Consider the following 27,470-nt stretch of genomic DNA (forward strand, 5'->3'; position numbering starts at 1 on the left):
CGACTACCTAGCGCAGTGCGCGTTTGGTCGCTACGCATAAACGGTGAGTCGTTTCATCAGAGTCACAACTGAATTTTTAAATCAATGGCTAAACAGAAAACGATTACATTATTCACCGCTTCGCTGCAGCTGGCCTACTGACACCATCTGTGAGAGAATCTCGCTGAAAAAGTGTTTGGAAGAGGCTGTTGTTTCATTCTGATAGGTACGGGCTGGTTGTATGCACAAACAGACTATTTATTCCAATACAAAGAGAGAGGCACTCCGATGCCAAAATTCACCAGTGCGCTAGCAAACCTGATATGACAACGCACGCTTTACGGCCATGAATACACTTTTATTTCTGTACAGATGCGGTTGGATGAGGGCTACGAGTGGTGCCGCCTGCGGAACCAGACAGGGAGTCCTCCCTTTGCTTTGAGGACGATCTCGAACGTCATTTCCACTTCTTCGAGGGGGCGTGTGGACTCTACGGTAAACTTGGAGAGGATCTTGGCCAGCACGACCTTTACCTCCATCATGACGAACTTCTGGCCTGCGAGCGCGTAGAAAAGGAAACGCTTTAGACGAGGCTTTTGAGTTAAGCAGTAGCGTCTGTCGCGTTCATCAACACAACGCCTGCGCCCAGCATCTGAAACTCCTCCGAGTGCATCCCCTCGTGTTTGTAGGAGACGGCGGCGAGGCGGTCAACGATGGTCACCGGTGGTTAAGCCAGCTTTTCAATTCTGCATCAAGGGGCGTCACTGTATAGCTCATCGTCGTTGGAGTGAGTCCGTCAGACCAGCGGCGGTGGCGGCGACCCCTGGATCCCTGAAATCCGGGAGTGACACGCTGCTCGCCGGAGTGCGTGCGACTAGCCTCGCAACTCAGCAACTTTACGGTGCGTGTTACGACAGCTGAGAAAAAGTGTGCAGTGGCGTGATTCTTCTTACATAATGAGCGCAACAAGAGCGAATGACTGAGATGAATGGAGGACACGGGCGCTGAATTCTATTATTCACTTTCCTTCACTTTGATTGCGCTGAATCAGCAAGACATAAGTTAACCAACTAGACTAATACGCCATATTGGTGACATGATTTGTGGCCTGCTCCAAATGTGAGAAGAAACGCTGACGGTGTACGATACCTAATGTCCCAGAGTGTGAACCTTAGTTTGTTTATTGGGCATTTTCTTGAAGCTGTGTTATCCAGTGCTATAAGAAGAGACGAGGGGGACCTGGTGTAATAAACAAGCGTCCAGCCTTCCTCCCTGAGTCCCAGTATCATTCCAAGTGGCCCAGAAGGCACGGCTCAAACGACCGCCGGTCCCCCTGTACGAGCACGGCCGGTGACGGCAAGGAACCCCTTCGAAGACCAGCGGCTCAAAAGAGCGTCGCCGCTGGTTTCTCACGTGCGACTCGACGGCAACTTGGCGGGACGCGCCGCACTGGTTTGACGGTCTTCTGTCCCATGCGTAACTGTCGTTTCAAGATTGGCGGCCCCAGCTGACACGTGCCCAACTCTCTTGCGAAGCTGTGGCATTCATGTAACATCACGCAGCCGATACCCTCGAAAGCATTGCAATATTTGTCTACCAGTTGCCGTTTTATCGTCCTGTTTGTTTCACGAATGCCCAAACACATGTGGTTTAGCTGCCACTCGAAAAGCGCGCGTATTATTTCTCGCAGTAGACATACGTAACCATGCAAACCCTTGCAAACGAAAGGGAATTTATTGACGTTGGCCGGAATTCTCAGGCAACGGCCAGCTATTACCGTGCTTCCTCGTGTAAGACCCACACGTTTTTTTTTTTTTTTTCGATTTTCACCCACTTGTGGTTCTAATGCAATCCTCGAAACGAACAATGAAATAAAGCCTCTCTGCAACAGCCCAAGGCAGCTTTGTCGTGTTCTGGTTTGTGACGATGAGTATTATCAGCGAATAATACTGAGGCGTATATCTTCGTATACTCGAGGTTCCACGAGGCTGAGATAAGAAATTCAAGTTTCAATACTTCCTTTTGACAGCTAATTGTTGTAGTATTGCTCTTGTAAGGGAAAGGGATGCAAGAACTGATTGACGCCTTCGACGCTGCCGGAGTTGATGACCCCAATTATTCGCGTGTGGAACAGCGTTTCACCTTTATCGTGCTTCCAAAGAAATAACAAATGTCCTGTCAACTCTTGAGTATGAAGGGAAAATTCTTCGATTTCTGTTGTAAACGATATAAACTTTAAATTCGTTGTTTTAACATGTTTCTATCGTAAAGGTGACCTTGCCTCTTCGTCCATACTGTCGCTGAGTGTCAAGAAGCGCAGCATATATTTCGTCTGCCTGCTAAACAATGAAGATGGCATGATAGACAACTTACCGGGCCAACGGGATTGACATCGTCTCTTTTCCTAATTCCTCTCTTTTTTAAGCGTGCTACTGCATAAGCTAGCACCGCTGGCCCAAATTCTGGCTCGCAGCGGCCAGGAAATCTGCGGCAGGCTTCTTTTTTTGAGTAACGAATCTCATTAAAATACACAGCACACTAAAAGGTATATTCGGTGCCACTATCCCGGTACTCTCATTTTTGGCCAGCGGTACCTAATATCGGTACAAAAAATATATCGAATGATAGTACCGAAGATACATGGATCTTCGATGCTGCCCATGCCTGTTCATTAGACTCTGTATGGACTGCTGGTGCCTGTTCATTAGTCAATGCATGCATCCTCGGTTTCCCTTGAAGTACACTGGCGTTATTTCCACGCGGCGGGCAATAGCCAGAGCTTCCAAGCATGCAATCGTAGTTCACAGCGCGTAACCGTTAACGCCATGAGTGTAACTTACAGGCGCCTCTCCAAGTTTTGGAGAGTTGAATGGTTTTCCATAAAAAGCCTATCGGGCTTTATTGGTCAGAGCGAGGTCAATTTTCTGGAGGCGCCAAGTTCACACACATATCTTGTCGACGTCGTACTTGCGTCTAGCCATCCGATTGCTGTGTTGCTCGGTGTGGCCGATCAGTTCAAGTTTCACGGCCGCAGTGAATGACGAACAGCAGCGGCGATGATGATGACGGACGGCTGAAAAGCAGCTAGCACCATCCAGTCGCGCATTGAAGAACTGAGTCGTGGCGGTCTCAGTTTCTGTTTTTTTTTTTTTATGATCCCTGGGTCCCTAAGTGCGGTTGCCGCACTCACACGAGTGCGGGTCTTTTACGATTAAATACGGCAGTATTCCTTCTGTCGATGCATTTCTCTTTGCCACATTTCTAGGGAATGGATTTTGCCAGTGGAATTTATTGCTAGAACGTTCCTAGGCCACTCACCTATGCAGTTTTTGGGGCCAGCGGAGAAGGGAATGTAGGCATACGGGTGCCGGCGGCTGTTCTCTTCAGACATGAACCTCTCAGGCATGTACTGCTCAGGGTTCTCGAACTGATCTGGATTTCGATGGAGACTGAACATGTTGATGAAACAGGAGGTGCCCTTGGGCAGAGTGTGGCCATCTGCAGAAGTCAGGGACAGATTAGTTCCAGCCTGCCGCCCTTGATCGTAGTGCATGAAACACATATACACGGTGTTGTTTCAAGAGATCGTAAATACATCAATACTCGGGTTGTGATTGGCAGAAAACCACGTGACCACAAAACAGCATGGTCTTTAACCGCGTACACTCCTCAGTGAGTACATTTATACTTCCTAATGAATATGCTTGAATGATTTACACCATTGGACACATTAATTTAAGTTCTTTAAAGAGGCGGCGAGTAAAAACCGATGAAGAGGAAGTTTTTGTATCATGCAATGCTTCTGCTCGCTCTTGTAAAAAATTACGCTTTATACATTAACGGCAAAAGCATTTGGACTTCACACCGCCGGAGAATACTAGGTTACTGAGGAAGGCGGCGTGGTCTTCACGCCTAATTCTGCTTTATATGGCGTCGTAATTATTTTTTATGTGCCGACAAAAACAACACTAGGATCCGCTTGCACAGTTTGCGTAGGCTAATGATTATTAATAACCCTGACGCCTGCAATGCCAAGGCCCATTTCAATGCAAATGTCGATTAATAGTAAAGATAGCACTTCCAAGTAACCGGCCAGTTTGTAGCTGCTAATCTCGCGCAAGCGAACGGCATCTCGAAAACTGTAGAAGAAATACTCAACGACCTTTCAGCTGACTGCATACGTAAAGAAGCCTCATCAGCAATCATACAGATGTTAGGCAACGCCTGCTCCCTTATATCCTGGTTGCGTCAGCAAGCCGCTGTGAAGGACGTCGACCCAACTTCAGCTGTTCGCCAAGCCGCTGTGCCCGCGCGTAACCAGCCGTAGCTGCACCTCGTACACTCTCTCGACGGACTCAAAAAGAAGAATTGGTCCCGTGAGAAAACAGCAAGCGGCAACTTCCCAAACGCTATACGTGCTGACTGCTTTGGGAGCTCCGGAGAAGCACTGCACGTGTCATTAGGTCTTTCAGGATCCGCCTGTAAAGTAACGCGAAGGCAGAACCACCTCCACAACTAGTTACACAAATGGCTGCAGCCTGACTGACGCAGCCCAAAGTTTGCTCAAAGTTGGCTCATTCAGAAACTAGAATCCCAGCCACGTCGCCCTCATTTATTTGTGACGGAACAGCGCAAAACACCCGGACAAGAGACAAGCGCTTACATACAACTGATTTTTATTTCGAAGAAACACTGCTTCTTATACCTTCTTCGCCCCCTCAAAAAACACATGCGTCACAACCATATCGTTCAAGCGTCCAAAAATGACAACATAAGACAAATAATCACAGAGATTTATAATCACATTTTTAACATGTCAAATTCTTTCTTTGTCAAAGCAACAGACGGCGTGCTGACACAATCGTCGCGCAGACTCGCTATCAAAGCTGCCTTGATTATTTCCCGGACTAACTGGTCTTTGTGATTAGCCAAAGCTCTACATTTATAGTACAGCGCTTGTCTCTTGTCCCGGTGTTTTGCGCTGTTCCGTCACAAATGAATAACCAACATGCCCAAGCTACTGTCCTCGCCCTCATTTAGATGGATGCGAGATGCAAAAACGCCCCAGTGCTTGTTTTTCTTTTAATGGTTCTGAATTAACTAAGGCGTTCTTCAAAAGAAGCGATTTGTGAGAAACTGCCAGGCGTCCATGTCTTTTCTTGAAGGCTTGTTATGCGACATCAAGAGGGTTTTACAGACATCTGCACAAAAGATGATACCATATTTTATATGTGTCAGGAACGGACTGCCAATATCACTCGACTGCGTTGAGTTCGATGCTGCAGCGCATTGTAATCAGGCAGTTTCAACTAAGACTATTAGCAATTTTCAAAAATTGGCTTTATGCGTTAGCAGGGCGCGTTTTCCGGCGTATCATTTTAACCTATGTACTCCATCAGAAAGCAGCTAAGAAGCGCTAACTTAGCAGGCTCGTTGCGTTGTACTGAATAGTTAACTTGTAGCCCTCCATGAGTAATATTCATATAAGTTTTTATAATTTCGCAAATTTCATTCTTGTCGTCGCTGCGGTGCAAGCAATTCCGAGGCGCACATGTGCGAAACAAAACCACGTGATCAGAAAGAGCGTTCGCCATGCCTACGAGCACGCCTCACACAGCGGTGCGGGTGTCACGTGTTGCCTTCGCAGCGCTCCATTGGTTGCGGCGAGTTGGAAGAGAGAATGTGACAGGCACGTGGTGAACTACAGCGCTGAGAACGCTGACAAAAGAGCTCTTCGAACTCAAAAAGCTTTTTTTTTTCAAAAATTGCTGACATTCTTAGGCGAAATACCCTCTTAAGTGCAGCTATCCTACATCTAAGCTCTTGAGCCCTTGCAATCAGTTAGGTGTCTGCGCGCTCAGAGGCTCGTACACTTTCTACTTTCCAGATCTCCTTTTCAAACATTTTTGTTCACTGACTGAGATTTTTCTCAGTCAGTTTTGCCAGGCAAAAGAGGGATTTTGAAAGGCAAACAGGCGTTTTTTGAAGAACACACCGTACTTTCTTTGGTGCGGCCTCTCCACCCATGTGCTCCCAATTAAGTACACCTAGTATAGCGTTTCATTAACGCGCATCATAGTTAGGAGCAAGTGTACAAAAAAAAAAGAAACTATGGCCACGCAGAATGTTAATGCCTTGAACCTATTCTGCATTGAAAAAATGAAAATTTTATTCTTCACCCTCGCAACAAAATGCACTCGAGGACAAAAGTCTTACCTATGACGAGATCCTGGTCAAGAACCTTTCCGATCAAAGGGAAAGGGGGACACATGCGTAGCGTCTCCTGCAATTCGCAAAGTGCGGCATCAATCATGTGTAAGAGTATCGGGAAGTTTCAGGCGCGCCTAAGCCATGTGACCGCAAATGGGACACCTCGCAGAGCACACACTCCTCGGCGCATTGATGTATGCTTATGGCGCAGGCCATGCAGTAAAATCGGGGTGCCGACTGGACCGCGCTGCAGTGCGTTGCCAGCCGATCTAAATCATATGATCTGGAACTGCCCGCAGCCTCTATCCGCGAGTCAATTCATTACCGACTCTGATTATTGGGCGGCTTTAATGCTCAGCCCCGACCCGGGAGTACAGATCAAGCTCCTCCAGCTGGCTGAAGACGCCGCCGCTGCCCGAGGGATAGCGGCCGCCGTTTAAGCGGGGGGCGGCTTCGGGTCCCTCCTCTGCGTCGGCTCGTAATTTATTTATTTATTTATTTATTTATTTATTTATTTATTTATTTATTTATTTATTTATTTATTTATTTATTTATTTATTTATTTATTTATTTATTTATTTATTTATTTATTTATTTATTTATTTATTTATTTATTTATACATACTGCAGCCCTATTGGGCTATTGCAGGGGTGGGTGTGAACAACAGTTTAGGAAAACATGGAGCACAACAATGGCAAACATCCGAAACAGTAGGAGTGAAAACAAGAAAAACGAAAAAACTATTCGATAGCCGCTAAAAACAGCTCTAAAGGAAGAGAGCGAGTAGAACCGGGTAAACAATTCCAATATTCGATTGCACGCGGAAAAAAACTGTATTTAAAAGTGTCCGTGCGGGCAAAATAAGGCGTGATGTTTAGGCTGTGGTGACTTCTAGTTTTAGATGGTATAGCAGGGGTTAGGTAATCATTTGCAGAGGTCCGGCAGAAAGAGTTAATAATGCAATACAAAAGTTTCACCACCAGCACACAAGCAATAATACCTCGCAAGCGTCACTCACTCAGAAATTCTTCTGTGCTGTCCTCCTCCATTCCCCTTCTACCGCCGAAGCGCAGCTTCTACTTTTCACCACTCTTCTGACATACAGATGGACCGATGTTAGCAGCGTGCCCTTTGAACCTGGCTGGTGGCAGGTGCCACCATGCTTGGTATTTCTTTTTCATTTCTTTCATGAATATGCCAAACTTAAGCGTATTATCTGTGAATTTGCCGTTTTTTTAAATATAAGTTGCATTGATTTTACATGTGATCAACTTTTAATACTGAAGTTTAATCCTAAGGTCACAGCCCTGCTTTTGAGCCACCAACCTTCCAATCGCTTTTTGCGAACGCCTACCACAGAGCCGTAAGCGATTCTGTAGACACACGACCTGTCGTCATTGCTGTGAAGCAAAATGCGTCCTCGTAAGTCGGGCCGGTAGGCGGGAGCGTCATACGCGGCATTTGATTACCTCTGATTACACCGCGGCGCCGTCTACGGAAGCTGCACACCGATGAAAGGTTAGTCACGTACGCTTAACGTTTACCCCAGAATAAAGTGCAGTGCACATCTGCAGCTTTAAAGAGCTTTGCACAGTACGTGGACACGTACTGTGCAAACAGAGACGTGAACACGGGCACGTACAGAGACGTGGACACGTACCTTCACACAGCACTCCATGTACTGTAGCCGCTTGAGGTCCTCCATTGTGTAACCGGTGCCGTGGCCGAGGACATCCTCCAACTCCTGCTGGACTCTTCTTTGCTTCTCCGGGTGGAGGCCAAGAAGGTAGAGGCTCCAACTTATGGCACACGAGCTGGAGTCGCTTCCCTGCGAACAGCGTCAGAGTGGTTGCCAAAAAGCTCCTTATTTTGCCTCTCCTCGCTGAAGTGAGCCAACACATCATTCCCACAACCCCACCAGCCAGTGTAGCCAGTTACCAGGCTAACACTTCGAGCGGTCAATAAATTTTCATCACAATGTATAAGCTGAAGCTCACTGTAATGGACTGCTTGTGTGATTTGCACATGAATACACCAAGTTTGATTGATGGCGATAATGCATTTTTATGATTTAACCCTAAAGAGCCCGAGCACCTACCGGTGGTCGATGGCCGGCACCGCGGATCGATACCCGCTCCTTCCGCATGCTCAAACCTCCAGGCCACCGCTACAGTATCAAGCTTGAGTGCATAATACTTCGTTGTTATTTTCGCATCATCATCATCATCATCCTGACTACGCCCACTGCAGGGCAAAGGCCTCTCCCATGTCTCTCCAATTAACCCTGTCCTTCGCCAGCCGCGGCCACCATATTCCCGCAAATTTCTTAATCTCATCCGCCCACCTAATTTTCTGCCGCCCCCTGCTACGTTTGCCTTCTCTTGGAATCCACTCCGTTACCCTTAAGGACCAGCGGTTGTCTTGCCTTCGCATTACATGCCCTGCCCAAGCCCACTTCTTCCTCTTGATTTCAACTAGGATATCATTAACGCGCGTTTGTTCTCTCACTCACTCCGCCCGCTTCCGACCTCTTAACTTTACGAGTACACCTATCATTTTTCTTTGCATAGCTCGCCGTGTTGTCCTTAACTTAAGCTGAACCCTCTCTGTTAGCCTCCACGTTCCTGCCCCATAAGTGAGTACCGGTAATATACACAGTTCTAGACTTTTCTCTTGAGGCATATTGGTAAACTGCCATTCATGATCTGAGATAACCTGCCATATGCGCTCCACCCCATTTTTATTCTTCTAGTTATTTCTCTCTCAGGATCTGGATCAGCTGTCACTACCTGCCCTAAGTAGACATATTCTCCTACTACTTCCAGCACCTCGCTACCAAATGCGAACTGCTATTCCCTTGTTCCGCAGCCTACGCAACTGCGACCGCTCGCATTCAGTTTGATGCGATAGCGTTAGCGGTCCTGTTGAGCGGAGAACCCGGCGTATGTATGACGTCGTATGCTGGTGTTTGCGAAAAAGCCGGATTGGTCGAAATGGTGGCTACGTCACATTTGTCGCGGTAGATTTCATGACTGGTTAAAACTTTAGAAAACAGGTGACTACAACCTCGCAACATTCCGCTAGATTCATTTGGACACTCAATTAAATAAAATAAATTAAATTCGAAGAAAACAAACGTGGGGAAATTAGTCGGGAATTTTGCCATTAACAACAATAATCATCCTCATACGGTAAAGAGGCAAGTAGACCTTTATTCCGAGGTTGATATATTTTTATGTAATAAATGTATATGTCTAGTGTATTTTTACTGTAATGTAATGTATTTAACATATATTTTTAGTATATTTTATTGTATAATAAATATACTAAGCGAGCAAAACTTGTATCTTTCACGTATTTGTTAGAAGATTGAAAATATTACTACTGGCATACTTAGAAAGGATTTCTGTTGGAATTTAAGTATAGGGAGAAAAAAATACAAAATTAATATGAAATTAATAATGTGTTCGAAATGAATTTCTAGCACATCCTTTTTTCGCTAAGGGTGGTGCGCGACGTTCTCCGGTTTTTATGTGAAACAGGCCTAGATACCGGTCTCTGACCCACGCGCGTGTGATTTGCATAGGCAGCACGATTAACGATGCGAAACACGCATATGCATACACGTGTGTGCCAGGACGCACGCGCGCGCGCCTGTGTGTGTCTGCGTAGAAGCCCGTCTCTGAGTCATGCGTCCGTGATGCACGTCGACTGCGACGTTAACAGCGCGCAACCTGCGTGCCCTTGCGTGCTAACACGGATATACGTGGAAGTTCATCGGGGAACCACATGTCCGTGATGTGTTTGTGCGCGTGCCGGACACGCACAGCGTGTGAGATACACTGAACACGAATGCGCCTGCACGGGAGTAAAAGGGAGTAAGTACAGAAGTGCCAGATGCCGGGCTAGTTAGTATTGCATAATGAAATAAAACAGCGCAAGGGACGGGACGAAACACGAAGGAACAAAACACAGACACGGGCGCTGACTAACAACTGAAATTTTATTTCGATGTGGTACACATACGTAAGGTACAAAGAGGAGGGTGTGTCCAAGGCGATCCTGCACATTCACCGAAACAGGGTAGTCACGTCCAAGGGTAAAAACGATAAAAAGGTGAAAGGCCGAAAAAGACAAAAAGCGATAAAAACCACGGTGTAAGAGGCCGGGACGGAAAGTGAAACCGATGAAAACAGATATACACATAGCCAAAAGGCGAAAAAACGGCGTTATACTAACGGGGAAAAAACGGGACTAAAATCGCGGCACAAGGTGATTAACAAAAATGACAGATAGGGGCATTTAAGAAAAGGATTAAACATTTACCCTGCCTGTAAGAAAATCCAATTCTTTTTGCGACAAGCACAGGGAGGGTGTACTCACACATTATCCTTTGCGTTGTAGATTTCGAACGCTTCTGCGATTTTCCTGGATATCCTATGCCGTCCTCTAGCAAGAATTGTGCAGCGATTGAAATCTGGGTAACAGGTTTCGTCCGGATCAACATCCTTACGTTTGCACTTTTTGCAGTGCTTGGCAAGGTGCCCAGAAATTGCAATACTGTCTACATTGTTCCTGTGCTCTTGAAGCCTATTGTTGAGGCATCTGCCTGTTTGGCCAATGTATCTCTTCCCACAGGATACGGGCAGAGAGTAGACGACGCCAGTTTTGCAGGGGACGAGTAGTCGTGCGGCGGAATCCATTTTACAGAAGGCAGTACACGGCTGGCTCCCTTTTTATTCTTTTCGTCTTTATAGAGTACGTGTTCAAATCCGCGCTAGAGAAGAGTGCAAGCGTGTGCGCGGACAGGTGCGTCTCCGGGTCACTTGATGCTAGCCATTGTATTACGGCATCACATCCTTCCACCTGCGCTCTACCTGTCCCTTTCCCTCCTTCCGCATTTCACCTAGTGCGCAATATACCAGCCCAGGCTCACGTTACTGCGGGGCCGACCCCTTCCCTTTCCCCGCTCTCTTTTTTTCTCCCTCTCTTCTGACTTTTTCAAGCAGTGCCATCACGAAAGCATTGGGACTGATATATTTGTCGATGCTAGAAGCGTGTCCCACCAGGCATCGGATCCAAGAGCACCGCCGCTGTGCCGAAGGAGGAAGGAAACGTGGGCCGGAGACGGGGAGTAGGGGAAGTGAAGGAACAACTGTATTCACATATTTACATTATTTACATAGAGCGGGACTGAGAATGGCTCTCAGTGGAAGGGGAACGTCTTCGTCAACCGTAGTCGACTGGAGCTAGCAGGCCTCTCTCGGCCACACTCACGGCCGAGTTAAATATCGTTCGGTTTCCCTAGATCCCTGGCTGGGGAATAATGGTCGACGAACACTGTCCAATCGGATGGACCGAAGGGGACGTTCTTGTTACCGCCCACGGCTGGGCAGGTGCGAGCTTTTCCACTCTCTCTCGCAGCTGGTTGATGAGAGGAGGAGATGCTGACCCATCCAGCGCTGCGGGATAGGAATCTCCCGAAGTCCTCCAGCAGGTGAATAAACTTGCTTCCCCGCCGAATGCCCAGAACGCGAGTCAGGGCCACAGAATTCTTCAATTATCCGCCAGCGTGACCGGCGCCGGCCCGTCGCCTCCTCTGTGGTCGCTCGAACAATACCTCCGGCTTAGGAATTTCGCTGGGGTCATTGCCGACAATGGCACCTGGCATTCTTGCTACACTAATCCGCTGAGGCTCGGAGGGGCATTCCAAGCATCCCACTTCCCACCGCCGTCGCGGGGTTGTCGGCCTCGATGAATGTTCACGGTAGCTGCATGATCGGGCCCACGTGGTCCGAAGTGGTGGTACCAGGAATCCAGGAGCTGAATACCTCCCTCTTGTTCGTTTTCCACCTGTCATGAGGTTGCATGGGAGCACGTGCTTCATGAAGACCACTGCCTCTGGGCATGGCCTAAGTGGACACAGGTGTGACGGGAACACACAAAGAGAGTTAGGGGGGGGGGGGGTAGAAACACAACAGCACGTCCGCCGCCCGAAGAGGTCTCGTAGAGGTTGCAGCCAACGCTGCTGCGCGCAGAGACCTAGAGTTGTGTCCGTTCGGCTTTTGGTCACAGCTGGGCCCAAAGGTACTTCTTGCTTCGTTGACAACTGTAACGAGCTCAACCAGCAAAGTCCCAAGCCCAACAAGCAGAAAGCGCCAAACCGACTTCAAGAACTGCCAAGCTGTTTTCGGTCAACAAAACCTCTTTAGAGAAAATGAGCTGTAGCGTGAAATTTACGTCCTCCTCCGAAAGTTGACATGTTTGACCAAACCAGAATACACAGAGCTTGTTTAGCCAAAAGGGAGGAAAATTTTCTAAAATTTTGGGGGGGGTGCCGTAGCACGGTTTATGTCACAGAAAGCCACCGCCCGTGAGAGCACAAAGGGAAGGTGGAGCTGCTGAACATACATACAAAACAGACAAAATGATTCCCGCTAAAGCAAAAAACAAAATACAAATTTGCATAGCGGATTAACGTCCGGGGAGTCAGGAAAGGGCATTACACGGGAAAGCCTCGGCTGAGGCCATCAGCGTTGCCATTATCTCTTACGTTTCTGCAACGCATGTGAACAGATTCCCGCAATGCCAAGCTCCAAAGTTTCGCTCTCATCCTTGTACAGGAGAGATATATGAGCAAAAGACAAAAAACAAGCATTAAACTCAATATGAGATTATGCGTCATATCCGCCCCTTGCGCGGCCGCGGTCCGACAGCTGCTTTAGCAGATGAGACATTGCATAATGCTAGGAATTCCAGCTTGCATTTCTGTACAGGAGAGTTAAATGAACAAAAGAAACAAGCATTCAACTCAAGACGGGATTATTCCTCGAATCCGTCTGCAAACGGCGTTGCGATCAGAGGAATTTACTGCTTCCTATTCTTCAGCCGCCCCCTGCGCGGCCGCGGTCGGATTGCTGCTCTAGCAGGTGCAACAGGACACAAGGCTAGGAATTTCAGCTTGGGACCCTTAACTGTTCCTCGTCCAAGTCTCGCGGTTCTGAAGTTTGGCTGACGCTCAGAAAGCAGAACGCGAGAAGGGAACGGACGAGTGCGAATGCCGTGCCAGCGTATCCGTCTCTCTCGGATCGGGTTCGCGCGTTGCGTTCTCTTGGCTTTTGTTCCCACGGGGCGGGTGCGAACTCTTGAGCACCGAGGTGCCAAATTGGGGCGGCTACGCGGTTCGGATTTCAGTCGAGCAGTCAACAAGGGCCGCACTTTCCCCTTAATTAACTCTTCCCGTTTGGCCACCTCTGTGCGCTGCCGCTCCGTGGAAACCTTCGCAGGTGGTTTGCGTGGCGCGTCACTAGCAATCGCTGAACCATTACAGGTAAAGTCGCTGGCGTTCGCCTCATGATCAGTTTGTAAAATTGCCTGTTCTAGCTCACCACCGTGAGAATTTATCAGGCTTACTGGGTCATGTTTGCCCTCGTCACCCGCGTGCTCTGCTGGCGCTGCGAAGTCTGGAGCCTTCGAACTGGTGAGGACCTGCGCAGCGTTATCTCCAAAACTAAGGCCCTTTTCTTTGGGCAGCACATCCAGGCGATTTGAGAAAATCGAGGGATAGTGCATAGGCAGGTTTTGGGAGACGGCTGCCTTGGTCAGACGCAGCTCGAGCGGGCTCTCGATCGCGACGCGGGCAGTAAGTTGGTCGTGTTGGATACCTTTCCTATCCTTATACTGGCGGTACAGCAGGCCAGAACGGAGCTGGAAAGGTATGTTCTTCCGTGACACACCTATGTCACTTTGGTGACTCAAGTTTCGTAGAGTCTGGTCTTTCTCTTGCTCAGCGGTGAACGTTTCTCTGTCCACACGAAGGAGTTCGAGAAAGCCATCTGAGTGGGGCAACACTAGATTGGTATTTAATTCCTCACCTAGCCCCAGCTCATCCCTTGCGCCTACTTCGGAAGACTCACTATAGCCTGCACTATTGACGGTACTCTTTACCCCTGTGCTACCAGTGAGTAAGTCCTGGGCTGGCTCGTCATTAGGTAGCGCGGAGCCGTCACAGCTTAAGTCGCCGGCGTTCGTCTCCTCCACAGTTTGCAATAAAGCCTGCTCTAGCTCATCACCGTGAGAATTTACAGGCTTCGGGCCTACAGGTTGAGGTTTGCCCTGTTCAACCACGTGCTCTGCTGGCGCCGCGACCTCACGAGCCTTCGAAATGGTAAGGACCCGCGCAGCATTATCTCCAAAACAAAGGCCTTTTTCTTTGGGCAGCATATCCAAGCGATTTGAGAAAATCGAGGGCTGCTGCTTAGGCAGGTTTTGGGAGACGGCTGCCTCGGTCAGACGCACTCCGAGCGGGCTCTCGATCGCGACGCGGGCAATAGGCAAAGACACACTGGTTTCATTGGAGCATAACTCAATTTCGGGTGTTTGGTCGCGAGCGGCTGTCCTTCCCTGATTGTTGAACTGATCATTGTTTCGAGGCAGCGCTGAGGCGCATTCCTCGCTTACAATAGAACTTGCAGTTGCCGCTTTCAGCGCGCGACTGCTTTCTGGAGGACTACCTTTTTGCGCTGCGCCTACGCCTATCTGGGTTGCAAGGGCAATCTCTGCGGCATCCCGCTTTTCAGCCAACGCTGCGCTTTGGCTTGGAGCGCCATAGTCGCTGTCAGGTGACTGACAACGACGCTCCGTGCCGCAGATTATCACATCAGCTTCCCGACTGCCACTGTTCTTCTGAGCAACTACAATGTGCGTAGCTGACCAAGCGGGGCTCTTTGGCTGGTCGCTGACGCACTGATGGGAGCGCTGCCCGCTGCTATCACTTCGGCTTTTAGATACGGTCCGTACACGAATTCCGAAGTATCGGAAGAGGGCACTTTTGGCTTTGTCGTAGTTTCTGGCATCCTCATCGGACAGTCGCGCTAATACGGCGCTGACATCGCAAGGAAGGATGGCCAGCAACATCATTGACCATTCGCCCTGATCTAGTTCCTCCTCCACACATACCTGTTCAAAATTCGCGAGGAACGTTCTGAAGCTCTCGCCTCTCTGAAAAGTCCGCAACCGATCTCGGGCCCTTCGCTGTCTGAGAAACTGAGTAGTACGTATGAGCTCCTGCTGTTCTCGTTTTCGTAGTTCCTCGAGCTCAGCGAGTCTCTTACGGCATTGCTCCTGCCATTCTTTTTCAACCCTGTCGGCCTCCTTTTTAGCGGCTTCCTTGCGGTAAAAGCGTTCTTTTTCAATCCTGTCAGCCTCCTCCTTAGCGGCTTCCTTGCGGTAAAAGCGTTCTTTTTCAATCCTGTCAGCCTCCTCCTTAGCGGCTTCCTTGCGGTAAAGGCGTTCTTTTTCAATCCTGTCAGCCTCCTCCTTAGCGGCTTCCTTGCGGTAAAGGCGTTCTTTTTCAATTCTGTCGGCCTCCTCCTTGCGTTCCTTTTCAACCCTGTCGGCCTTCTCCTTGCGTTCCTTTTCAACCCTGTCGGCCTCCTCCTTAGCGTTCCTGATTCCCTCCTGAATGACTTCCCAGGTCTCCAAAATTTTGTCTCCCTCCTTAGCACCACATTCCTTAATAGCCTCAATCAGCTGCGGCTTTCTGTGACTTTTCCTGGCCTCAATACCCAGTTTTTCACACAGCAACATCAACTCTGGCTTCTTTAGCTTGCTCAAATCCATGGCAATTCCCGAACGAGGACTTTCAAAAATAAGCTGCTACGTGAAATGCTTAAGCGAGCACGTGCAGAAAAACAATCTACAGGTAGTGATAAATTTCCAGAGTTATCAAGCCTGGCAGATTCTCAAAGAAAGTCAAGCGCTCACCACTGCTGAAGCCAGGACCAAGCGTGGAAGATCCCGCCGCTGCCAACCAGTTGATATATTTGTCGATGCTAGAAGCGTGTCCCACCAGGCATCGGATCCAAGAGCACCGCCGCTGTGCCGAAGGAGGAAGGAAACGTGGGCCGGAGACGGGGAGTAGGGGAAGTGAAGGAACAACTGTATTCACATATTTACATTATTTACATAGAGCGGGACTGAGAATGGCTCTCAGTGGAAGGGGAACGTCTTCGTCAACCGTAGTCGACTGGAGCTAGCAGGCCTCTCTCGGCCACACTCACGGCCGAGTTAAATATCGTTCGGTTTCCCCAGATCCCTGGCTGGGGAATAATGGTCGACGAACACTGTCCAATCGGATGGACCGAAGGGGACGTTCTTGTTACCGCCCACGGCTGGGCAGGTGCGAGCTTTTCCACTCTCTCTCGCAGCTGGTTGATGAGAGGAGGAGATGCTGACCCATCCAGCGCTGCGGGATAGGAATCTCCCGAAGTCCTCCAGCAGGTGAATAAACTTGCTTCCCCGCCGAATGCCCAGAACGCGAGTCAGGGCCACAGAATTCTTCAATTATCCGCCAGCGTGACCGGCGCCGGCCCGTCGCCTCCTCTGTGGTCGCTCGAACAATACCTCCGGCTTAGGAATTTCGCTGGGGTCATTGCCGACAATGGCACCTGGCATTCTTGCTACACTAATCCGCTGAGGCTCGGAGGGGCATTCCAAGCATCCCACTTCCCACCGCCGTCGCGGGGTTGTCGGCCTCGATGAATGTTCACGGTAGCTGCATGATCGGGCCCACGTGGTCCGAAGTGGTGGTACCAGGAATCCAGGAGCTGAATACCTCCCTCTTGTTCGTTTTCCACCTGTCATGAGGTTGCATGGGAGCACGTGCTTCATGAAGACCACTGCCTCTGGGCATGGCCTAAGTGGACACAGGTGTGACGGGAACACACAAAGAGAGTTAGGGGGGGGGGGGGGGGTAGAAACACAACAGGACCATAGAAGACTGCACACGCAGTCATGAGAAACGGAGACTACGAGATATCGCTGCTCACCGCGAACATCATGAAGTCCGCGTCTTTCCGCACTTCGTCCAGAGTGTATGAAGGCGTCTTCAAGTGAGCCAGCAGAAGACTGTCCAGGAACAGAGAACTGCTTCCATCGCTGTTCTGCGGGAACTGTCCGATGTCGTCAGTGCATTGGGATAGCTTATGCAGCACATTCTTCCGGTTCTTCACCACCTTCAAAGAGAACACCAAGAAAGGCAAGTTTCAGCTAAGAAAAAAATGTTTTACCTTTATTGTGTGAACAAGCAAGACACTCATGCGCTACCTACATTCTACAGTAAACCAGAGAGCAGGGCTAGTTGATATATTGTTTGACTAGAAATAAAGCTCTGCGCCAAGGAACGAAAAAGAAAGAACCAGCGCTATGATGACCCCCCAAATAAACGAAGCACTAAAGATAACGTGTCCTTTTTTTTCCTTGCCAGGAGCCCTAGGAGCTCAACCTTTTTAAAGTAAATCCGTAGTATTGTGTTGCATCATTTAGCACTCTCCCCTTCCCTGTACCAGTTGACAAGAAAAATGTTAATCAGTTCGTGGCGCATCACAGAAGTGTAGCCCTTGAGTTCGGGATAGATTAAAGTTTTCAGGCTGCCTTATATTGCCACGCTTTGCAAAATGATAAATCATTAAGGGCATACAGCATTTGGCCTGTAATGGACCGCACGGCTACTGCGTCTTGAAAATCCGTAAGTGCAATAACTACGTCACTGTAATCAGACTTTAGCAACAAACTGGCTACAGAAAATTGGGTCGCGGCAGCTGCGAATGATCACTGCCGTTTACTTTTTCACTTCTGTAGTTGCCTATCACTGAAGAAGTAAATTCACGGTCATTTACTTGTACCCGGCCATAAGACGGCACATCAGTATATGACAAACTTTTCGCAATTTATTTTTAAAGAACAAGAAGAAAAATGCCACATTCGGACGGCATGCGCATGAGTGGAGTTAAACGCAGGGCATGCGTAGGTCAGACGCCAAAAAGAAAATTTCGTGGGTTGAAAATTAAAAAAATATCACGCAACTTTTAGGTATAAAAGCTCTGTGCGTTGACAAATAAGGCAATGCTGCTGACAGTTAATTCCATGAACAATGTTTCACGATGGAAGCGAAATACATCGAGTGTTTCTAGAACACCGACAGTATCTTCCAATTATGAATATAGGAAGGGAAATATAACGTACCCCCTACGGCTCCTGTTGACCCCTAAGATAGAGTTGTCTGTAGAAGGTATAATTAGAAAACGCGACATGATGGTGTTTGTTGCCAACCAGCTAGCCACGTGCCAAATATACATGCTGCGTCCTGGTCCCATTCATGTCTACACAGATGGCTCAAGTCTTGAGTATTCATCGACATCTGCATTCGTAATTGCAGAGCTGAATGAACTACGGCCCACGCAACAGTGTCAACGACAGCTGAGATATATGCAAGTTATTTGGCTCTACAGTTCATATCCGTACCAGATCGACACAGGTGGGTTATCTTCAGTGACTCGCTGGCTGCATTAAAATCCCTCTACAGCCAAAGTTCTGCATCATGGAAGACAAGTTTGGCTCATGAAACGCTTAAAGTATTCTCCAAGGCATCACAGATGCAGCATTTAGTAGTCTTTAAATCGATACCCCAGCATTGATTTGTCCAAGGAAACACTGAAGGAGATGCAACAGTCAGCCAAGATCATGGTATTGCTTCGTCTTCAGGCCTGCTATTATCAGGATGTGAAATCCGCCGTCTTTTAAGAAACATGCGAGTCAGTGTGAGCAAAAAAGTGTGGTTGCAGCCAAATTATGTAACTTTTAACTTTCCTCAAATTGGCCCCCTCTCGCGGTTCACAATCCCAATATCACTCAACATAAGTCAAGAAACTCTCATTCATTCCTTACAATAGGGAACAGCCTGCACGAATCTTTTTGTACACAGAACTGGGCGCACAGACAATCCACGATGTGCATGTGGTATGAAGAATGAGGGTGTACAGAGGGCAAAACACATGCCTAGAACAACTAAACTGTGTGTTCCGCCGCTCCCAAAGCCGCTGCGACCAAGAAGGCAAAAAAATGACGATAAAATTCTAGGAGTTTAACTGCACATGTTTACATCCAGACCATTTTTAATCAAATCTTATCGCTAGTTATCGCGTGTTAAGCCCGAAACACGCTGAGAACGTGTTCTAGACATGCGTTTTCCCCTATTTACCTCATCTGCTACTGGATTGCCCAAAGCATGCCACTTTTAGTACACGACTGAAGAAGGGCTTGACCACCATTGATAAAAGGCCTTTCAGTTCTCAAAATGTATTAGGTCCATGGACGATGCATACGCTACATAAATGTATTTTAAAAATGTTTGAATGTGCCTCTCCTGCTAGGACCATGCATGGTCTGCAGTATTTGAAATAAATAAATTGGCGTTCATAGCACTGAAATCTTTCCTCGAGGAAAGTGTCATCATCGGGAAGTAGTAGATATTGCTGGTGCAAATTCTGTGATTGTTCGCCTCGGGACGTGCTGTCCACTGCCCTGGCAATCGTTTATATTTGTTTATATCTTATGCATGTGATATCATTATATTTGCAGCTCATTTTTCCTTTCAATTTCTAGAATTTGTGGTTTTTATACCGGTTACTGTGATTAGTGCATATCATTGTTCATAGTATATGCGCATTTTATGCCCTAGGTAATATCAGTACTTATAGTTTGATTTTATATTTTATGTTAGCATTTCCGGCTTGTCCACTGTGTTATTTGTCTCGTGGATTATGTGTGTTCTAGCTGTTCTTTGTTGAGCGTTACATCGCCAGTTCAAGTGCTTTTTTTTTACAGTTATGTGCAAACGAGTAGCCAGTGCTGTAATCAGGCACCAACCTCTCCTTTTATGTACATGTGAATAAAAAGATAAATGTCGTTATTTAGCATAACAGCATAAAATCACCGTCACATACGCCTTGCACGATGTCTTCTATCTTTCGCAGCGTCTTGCGAAAAAGATGTCCGTCAGGCGTGAAGTAGTAGATTGCTTCTAGCCAGTTCCAAGGTTGAAACGTCCGCTTGCTTATCAATACTGTCAGCCTGCAAATAAAATGGGAGACGGGATTGTTAAGGTCAACAAGATGGCGTTATGTTGCTGAGGTACAGAAATTCAATGTGCCCAATTATCATCCAGATAAAATATATTTCCCTTTTAAAAGGGGCATTTAGCTCAGAATGAGCAACATGACATCGTCCAAGGTTACTTCAGGTGACCAAGACCGATGGACTAATGAAGTGCAATACTATGATTCTCAAGAAGCCTGAGGTCAATTACCTCAAACCCTGATGACCGACTAGCTTCCATAATGCTGCTGCCTGAAAAGAGTGTTTTAGAAAATAATCTCTAATCAATCACAGCCAAATAGTCCTCAGTCAACCGAGGGAAAATACCTATTTTCGTAAAGAATGCTTGATAATGAACCAGACTTCTGCATCAATCAGGCTAAGATGCTAGCTGAACAGAATTAGGCCCCACACTCGTCTTCACGTATTGTGAAAGCTCATTTCGTTCCGCATCAGCGGTCATGCAACTACTGTACGCCGACGACAACACCGGCTTTTTTCGCGACAGGGGACCTTCAGCGCTGTCGGATTAATCATAAATACGACGAAATATTACTTATTTGCCTATGACCTAAATTCAGGGCACCTCGAAAAAGAAATTGTCGAGAAGGCAGGTACATTTGGCGGTCATTATCCGCTTATGAACAGTAGCTTAAGAAATCTCTGAAAACCTAGATATAGCTTTATATACTGTTAGTACTTACCTCATGTTGCTAAGCTTCGAGGTCACAAAAAAAAAACCAGAATGGAAGTTGTGATACTGCTGGAAGGTACAGCGACTAAGGCACGAAGGACAGCAGTGTGGGCTCATGGGATGACGGAAAATCTAGAGGGTAGCTGGAACTCAGGAAAGGAAAAAAAATGCAGGGGGCACTTTAACTGTCAAAGTGCGTAGAGGCGAAAGCATTTTCCGCACCATTTTGACTGCCTCTGTGGCACTGGTGACGTCACCACTGGATGACGTCACACAAGTAAGCACTAATTAGTACGTAAGGCCAAATTACTAATTAATGGATAATTACTGATTGAACGCTAAATACTAATTAACTGCTAATTAATGACGCTTAAGCTTCGCCTTTAGGAGTGCAACGCGACAGCGTGTTGTAGCGCTGCCAGGAAGTCCACGGAACGCCACCACCCATTCGGCGCGATGCCTTGCCCTTCGAACGCAACGCTTTTTGAGGAAAGGAAATGGCGCTGTAATTCTCTGTCATCTCGGTGGACAACTGACCCGCACCGTAGAGGAAGGGAGGAAGTGGCAGTTCCCTGCCACATGGGGGTGGCAGGGAACCAAGAGGCCGACAGGATAGCTCGAGGATACATTACTTTCCGAGCATCCGACGAGACCGCACCCAGGGGATACTCGGTCATACTACAAAACTACAGAGGCAGAAGAATGCGATATCCCCCACCGCACAAATCTCTCAGCAGAGAGGAAGCTGTCACTTGGAGACAATTACAAACAGGCTCTTTACCAAACCTACATATACTAAACAAAATGCACCCTACGATATACACTGACAAATGTCCCTGGTGCGACAAAAAACCTACTCTATACCCCATCACATGGGCCTGCCAAAACATAGACGTAGTCCCCAAAATACAAAACCCCGAGTGCGGAGCATTGGGAGACTCTGCTGTCCAGCGACCGCTTGAAGACCAACAAGGTCTGGTACAGCGGGCTCAACGGGCGGCAGTGGCCAGCGGAGCCCTGGACTGAGGGCAACCGACCACTGATTAGAGGCGGACGACTTCGACAGAGAAGGCTCCTGGGGGTACAACCAAGACGCCTCTGAAGACGCCCCCCAACCGCAGGAAAAAGTCTTAGTGAAAATAAAGTTTTCCCTTCCTTCAAGTGTTTATGTTACTAAGGTCCATAACACTGGCAGCCCGGGCGGTGGCGATGGTCTGTACGGCCGGGTCCTCCGAGCGCAGCAGGGTCTCCCAGTCCTCCCAGGTCTTGAGGTTCTCTAGGTCCCGCGGGGGAGGGTCCGTCGGGCAGAGGGAAAGGATGTGGATGGAAGAAGCGAAGGGTTCTGGGCATAGGGCGCATGCCGAAGTGGGGAAGGAGGGATGATAGTGGGCTAGGGTAAAATCGTGGCACCTCTGCTGACAAACTTCTGGTGACAACCTTCTGTCGAAAACGTTGAGGCAATAAAGGCTTTCGCCTTAAAATTGGTTGTGGTTTAGCTCTCGTTAAGCCACGAGTGACGAGATAGCAACAGGTGGCCGAATGGAACTCGCTGAGTCGAACTGCAAATTCAGTCTTCCGCCGCTGCGTTTGATGATGATGATGATGATGTCCTCGGGCTGAATGGCACATACCCACGGCGGGGGATTGGCCAGGGTGCATTTAGCTGGGCGTTCCTCCTTCATCTTTGTCTCTAGACGTGGATTCACAATTACTGCGTAATTTCTCCTCAAACTGATTTTCTTCATTACGGCCCCTCTTTGTTTCTTCTTTCACTCCTACGGTCTAATAAATTGGTAAATTGGTTTTTCAGGAAATGAAATGGAGCAGTATCTGTCTCACATACCTCGGTGGACACCTGAACCACGCCGTAAGGGAAAGGAGAAAGGTGGGAGTGAAAGAAGAAAAGAGAAAGAGGTGCCGTAGTGGAGGTCTCCGGAATAATTTCGACCACCTGGGGATATTAAACGTGCTCTGACACACAGCACACGGGCGCCTTTTGTGTTCCGCCTCCATCGAAATGCGGCCGCCATGGTCGGGTTCGAACCCGACTACTCCGGCTCGGTATACGAGCGCCTTACCACTGAGTCACCACGGAGGGTCCCTTCCTCTACAAACGGATGACGGGTGTCCACCGAGATATGTGAAACAGTTACTGAGTTATTTCCTTTCCTCAAATACAATTTTCATTTTCTTCCTTACGGTCCCTCTGTCACTTTCTTCTTTCACTCCCACTTCCACCCTTCCCCTACTAACGGATGTCGAGTGTCCACCGAGGTATGCAAGACAGCTACTGCGTAATTTCCTTTCCTCAAATAGAATTTTCGTTTTCTTCATTACGGCCCCTCTTTCTCTTCCTTCTTTCATTTCCACTTCCTCCCTTCCTGTACGGTGTGGTTCGGGTGTCCACCGCGGCGGCTGCTAGGCAACGGCTCAAGGTCGGTGCGACCACGGCCGAGGTGCAACCACGGCGAAAGTGCGACCATTCTGAACAGGCGAAGCGGCTGGCGCAGCTACAGTAGTGTAGCTATCGCTACAATAAATCGGACAGGACATTCATTGCGCGAGAGTGACAACCAGGTTGTTTAGAATGGCACGCTAAGAGGAAGATGAGGAAAAAATGGGCGCAGGTGATCTGGTGAAGTTGAGAATATTGCTGGAATAAGGCGTCCCAGCTAGCGCTAGACACGCAGGCGTGATTGGAATCCATTTGAAAAGGCTTCGGCGTACAGTTTGCCTACCCTGATTGAGGAAGATGTAAAATAAAAACTTTGGTTTCAGTGCATTGCAACCACCGGTATAGTATTGCCTCCATGCAGTTAGGCTAGAAATGAAATTTTAAATATTAAAGAACACCCTGAGAATCTAGGTCCATTTTATCGCCCCTTTCGTATCTCGGAACATCGTTATTTTAATATTTGGTCCTTCAGAAAACAGTCAGGGCAGTTATTGTCTTACGAGGCGAGGGAGACAAAATGCTTGTCAGTGATTAACATAAAACGAACGATGGTTCTCCCTTCTTCCTTTTTCTTCGTTTTGTCTTCGTGGTCTGCCTCGCCACGCTCAAGTTGCCTGGTAATTTATAGACATGCTCGATAACACCTTCATGACTTCCCGTAACAATTTTCTATCAATAGAAAAGCACTTTTAAATCACAGCGCAAGACGCATCTCAGTCTCGTGTAGGTTACACCTTTCGGGTTTCCTTATTAAGGAACGCACCGGCAAGGAGAGGGTGCAGTCCACACTTTTGACTCACAAGTGAAAGTAAGTGCCGTAGTTTCCGTGCGTCTCTCTCTGAACACCGAGCTCCGCTCCCAGGGCGAAACCTGCGAAGAAGCGAATGACGAACCATGTACAATGCACCTGGAAACGTTGCAACGTTTTTCGCATGTTGGATGTTTCGCTTAAGACTGTCAGCAATTTTTTAGCGAAAGCAATACTACTCCCAAGAACGGTCTTTCGAGTAGCGGCGGCCACTTGGCACGTTTGACCTTTAGAATGACCCCTGACGTCATACCATACCTAGTGACGTCACAGCGTGACGTCATACCAGGAGCGAGAGACGGGCTACCAACTCGGTTCGTCGGATAACGGTGGCCGCTTGGCACGGCGCGCAGCGCTCTTCCCACGAGAGGCGCTGCATATGCAGTATAAAACACCTGCTTTCGCAACCTACCAGGCTTAACCAGAGCTAAGCCCCCACCATTTTTTTTTATGCGTAGCATATTGCAATCACTCTTTCAGCCCTTGGGCGCGGCCGGGCAGCCACCAAACCACGTGACGTCATGTCACGTGACGTCACCAAGCCACGTAAAAAAAAAACAAAAAAGGAGACAAAAAAGGACGGCTGAGCATGATGGCGGTTGCCACCGCCCCGTTTCAAAGGGGGCGCTCCTATCCATCCATCCATACGTCACGGAGGAAAAGCTGCTGAGAAAAGCGAGTGCCGCCAAGCAATACCTCGCGCAAAAAGACCGCGCAATATGCAAAGCATTCTTGGCTTAACCAAGCTAAGCCTGGGCATCTTTTTTTAATTGGTTTTCGAGTTATAAGAGCGCTCACTTCGGGATATCGTTGTCAGTGGTGGTATACATTAGAGTACCCCTATGAAGTGTTAACTAGCATGCTTGTTAACTTTTTATTTTTTACAGCTAGGCTCTCTATTTATTGAGAGGTTTGTAGCCTGCCGTATCTGATATCCCTCTCAGCTTCGAGATTTTCGACAGCGCCATCCACGTCTAGGCTCCAGCGCAAGGAATTCTGGGGCCACGCACGGGCAAAAGCGTAACCGCGCGGCCAGAGAGGGCGCTATCCATGCCTACGAGCGCGCGCGATACAACGCAGCGTTGTCAAGCAAGCACTCCCTGCCCGCTCGCCGCTCCAGTCCGGCCGTGTCCAAGCGCTTCTAGAAGAGCACGTGACACCCTCGCAGCTTTGTGACGCGCACTCGTAGGCGTGGCCTAGCGCCCTCTTCGGCCCCGCGGTGTTGGTTTCTCTGCGCAGCAGCTGCGACGAGAATGACATTTTCGAAAATCTAGAAACTGATATAGGTGTTACATAAGGGTGGATTACAAACCGCTCACTAAATGTGGAGAGTAAGTGAAATAAATAAAAATTTAACTGCTTAATACTAGTTAACCAGCGTTCTAGTTAATACTTCTTAGCTGCATCCTGATGCATATAACAGATGACAACGATATGCCGCAGAAAGCACTCATATAATACAAAAAAGCCTCTTTTAAATATGGCTATCATCCATAGGTGCAGCACCTTGCATATTAAATTGTTCTAGCGTGCTCTTTTTCCTTTAGAAGGAGTTGTGACTGTGCACGCAATTTTGTCGAGGCTGTTATGGTCCAATCTGCTTTGCTACCTGCGCATCATTCCCTTGCACAACACATAAGAGGGTAGTAAATGGTGGTCATGAGCAAGATGTGAAGATTAAAGAGAGTAAACAACCGTTCACGCATTACGAAACTGACAGGTCTGAGACCGCTAAAAAAATCAAAGTTAAGAGTAGCGCTGCTTGGTAACAAGTGGCTGAAAATAAAGTGACCAGTCTGTAAGTTTTCCAAGCGACATGGAATTAAAGCAAAAGAATATGAAGTAAAAAATATATGAAGAGCAGATATCGCTGCTCCCAAGTACGATTTTAACCTTTCTGCACAGTCGCCTCAGCCTCGGTAGAAACCTCTCCCCAGCAGCGTCGTAAAGAACTCGCGCTTTGTGAACTGCTACTGTGTACGGACTTCCCCTTAGCTACAAAAGCGGGAATGTCGCGTGTAATGTCGTCGCCGTGTTGCATCTTGAGTACTACCTCATCGTGCAGTTTTGTGTTGCAAGCGAGATTGAACGGCTCGCCTTGCATCATTGTTTTTTTCGAACACTGAACACTGCGCTGCACTGAAACTTGAGCGTCTTGCTCGTATGAAGCGAAATTACACGAAATTACATTTTAAAAAAATGCTAAACGACGGCACAGTAGTATTAAAGTTCTTCTCTTTCTGATACTATTAGTAACACCGTGCCAAAGAAGTCCTTAAACCCTCTTCCTAGAGTTTACTGCGTACACTGTGTACTTACGTCCGATGATGTCCAGGGCACACTTCTGGACGTTGCTGAGGCACACTACGGGTTCTCCGGGCGAATTTTTGAGCAGCTCCTCGATACGCGCAACCAGACAGTCGGCGTTTTCGCGCATGAAGTCCAGGTATCCGTCCATGGCATTTGTGTGGAAAGCTTGCGAAAAGACACGGCGCTTGGTCTTCCATGCGTCGCCGCCTCTGGACCAGGAAAGAAGTTTCGATCAAGCGGATGAGAAACTGACAGCCACAACTCGGGAGCACGAATTACGACCACGAATCAGCTGTGCCGCAGGTGGAACCTTTTCTCTTTACTTTCAGTTCCCTTTGTTGTTTAACAGCTAACAATTAAAATGCACTTCATCAAGGCAGGTAGATGAAAAAAATTCAGGGGGGCACTTTGGCTCTCTAAAGTGCTGCAAGGCGAAAGCGTTTCCTGGCTCATCCCTCTGCCCGGTGGTGGTGGTGGTGAAAAACTTTAATTAAAGAGAGCGTGAGGGTAAAAAAAAAACCCTGCGGCATGGTCGGTATCCTTAGTCCCGGACACCGCACGACGAGGCCCCGTCTCGCGCCCGCTTGACCAGAGCCCTTTGGGACTCCAGTGTGGAGCAGTTGAGGAGGGCAGTCTCCCATGCCTCTCGGGTGGGGGTGGGGGAGGGGGGAAGGTGAGGATTCTGAGTACATGCCCACACCATGTGAAAGGTATCGCAGATCTCTCCACAGTGCGGGCAGCGCCCATCTGTATTCGGATCGAAGTGTTTTGCTATTGCAGGACAGAGAAGGGTTCCTGTCTGCAGGCGCCGCAGAGTTTGCTCCTTCGCCTTACTCAGCCCCTTGGCAGGTGCCGGGTAGAGACGGTGGCTGTCGCAATAATAAATTAGGATTTCGCGGAACCGCAGAAGCGGTTTATGAGCTTCTGAGCCATGAGCGCTAGGATGAGGAGCCCGGTGTGTGAGCGCTCGGGCGGCCGCATCAGCGGCCTCATTGCCTCGTAGACCCTGGTGGCCAGGAGCCCAGATCACATTTGTGCGAGTTGGATCGGCGAGAGCGCGTCTTAGAATTTGTGAGGC

At 48.3% G+C, this 27,470-nt stretch overlaps 1 protein-coding gene across 1 annotated transcript in view; it reads right to left on the minus strand.

Annotated features, from left to right (window-relative positions):
• Positions 1–322: 322 nt before the first annotated feature.
• LOC149344278 (cytochrome P450 4V2-like) overlaps positions 323–27,470 on the minus strand; it is a 49,932-nt gene continuing 22,784 nt past the window's right edge. The window contains exons 4-11 of the mRNA XM_089546231.1: positions 26,402–26,601; positions 24,075–24,144; positions 19,975–20,101; positions 17,020–17,205; positions 7,851–8,018; positions 6,196–6,262; positions 3,298–3,477; positions 323–535 (exon numbers count right to left, since the gene is read on the minus strand). Coding sequence (XP_089402357.1) covers positions 369–535; positions 3,298–3,477; positions 6,196–6,262; positions 7,851–8,018; positions 17,020–17,205; positions 19,975–20,101; positions 24,075–24,144; positions 26,402–26,601 — 1,165 coding nt within the window. The 3' untranslated portion in view covers positions 323–368. The remainder of the gene's footprint in view (positions 536–3,297; positions 3,478–6,195; positions 6,263–7,850; positions 8,019–17,019; positions 17,206–19,974; positions 20,102–24,074; positions 24,145–26,401; positions 26,602–27,470) is intronic.

The sequence above is a fragment of the Amblyomma mixtum genome, chromosome 5 (genome assembly GCF_055824585.1).
Source record: "Amblyomma mixtum isolate Tamu chromosome 5, ASM5582458v1, whole genome shotgun sequence".
In the NCBI taxonomy this organism is placed as follows: domain Eukaryota; kingdom Metazoa; phylum Arthropoda; class Arachnida; order Ixodida; family Ixodidae; genus Amblyomma; species Amblyomma mixtum.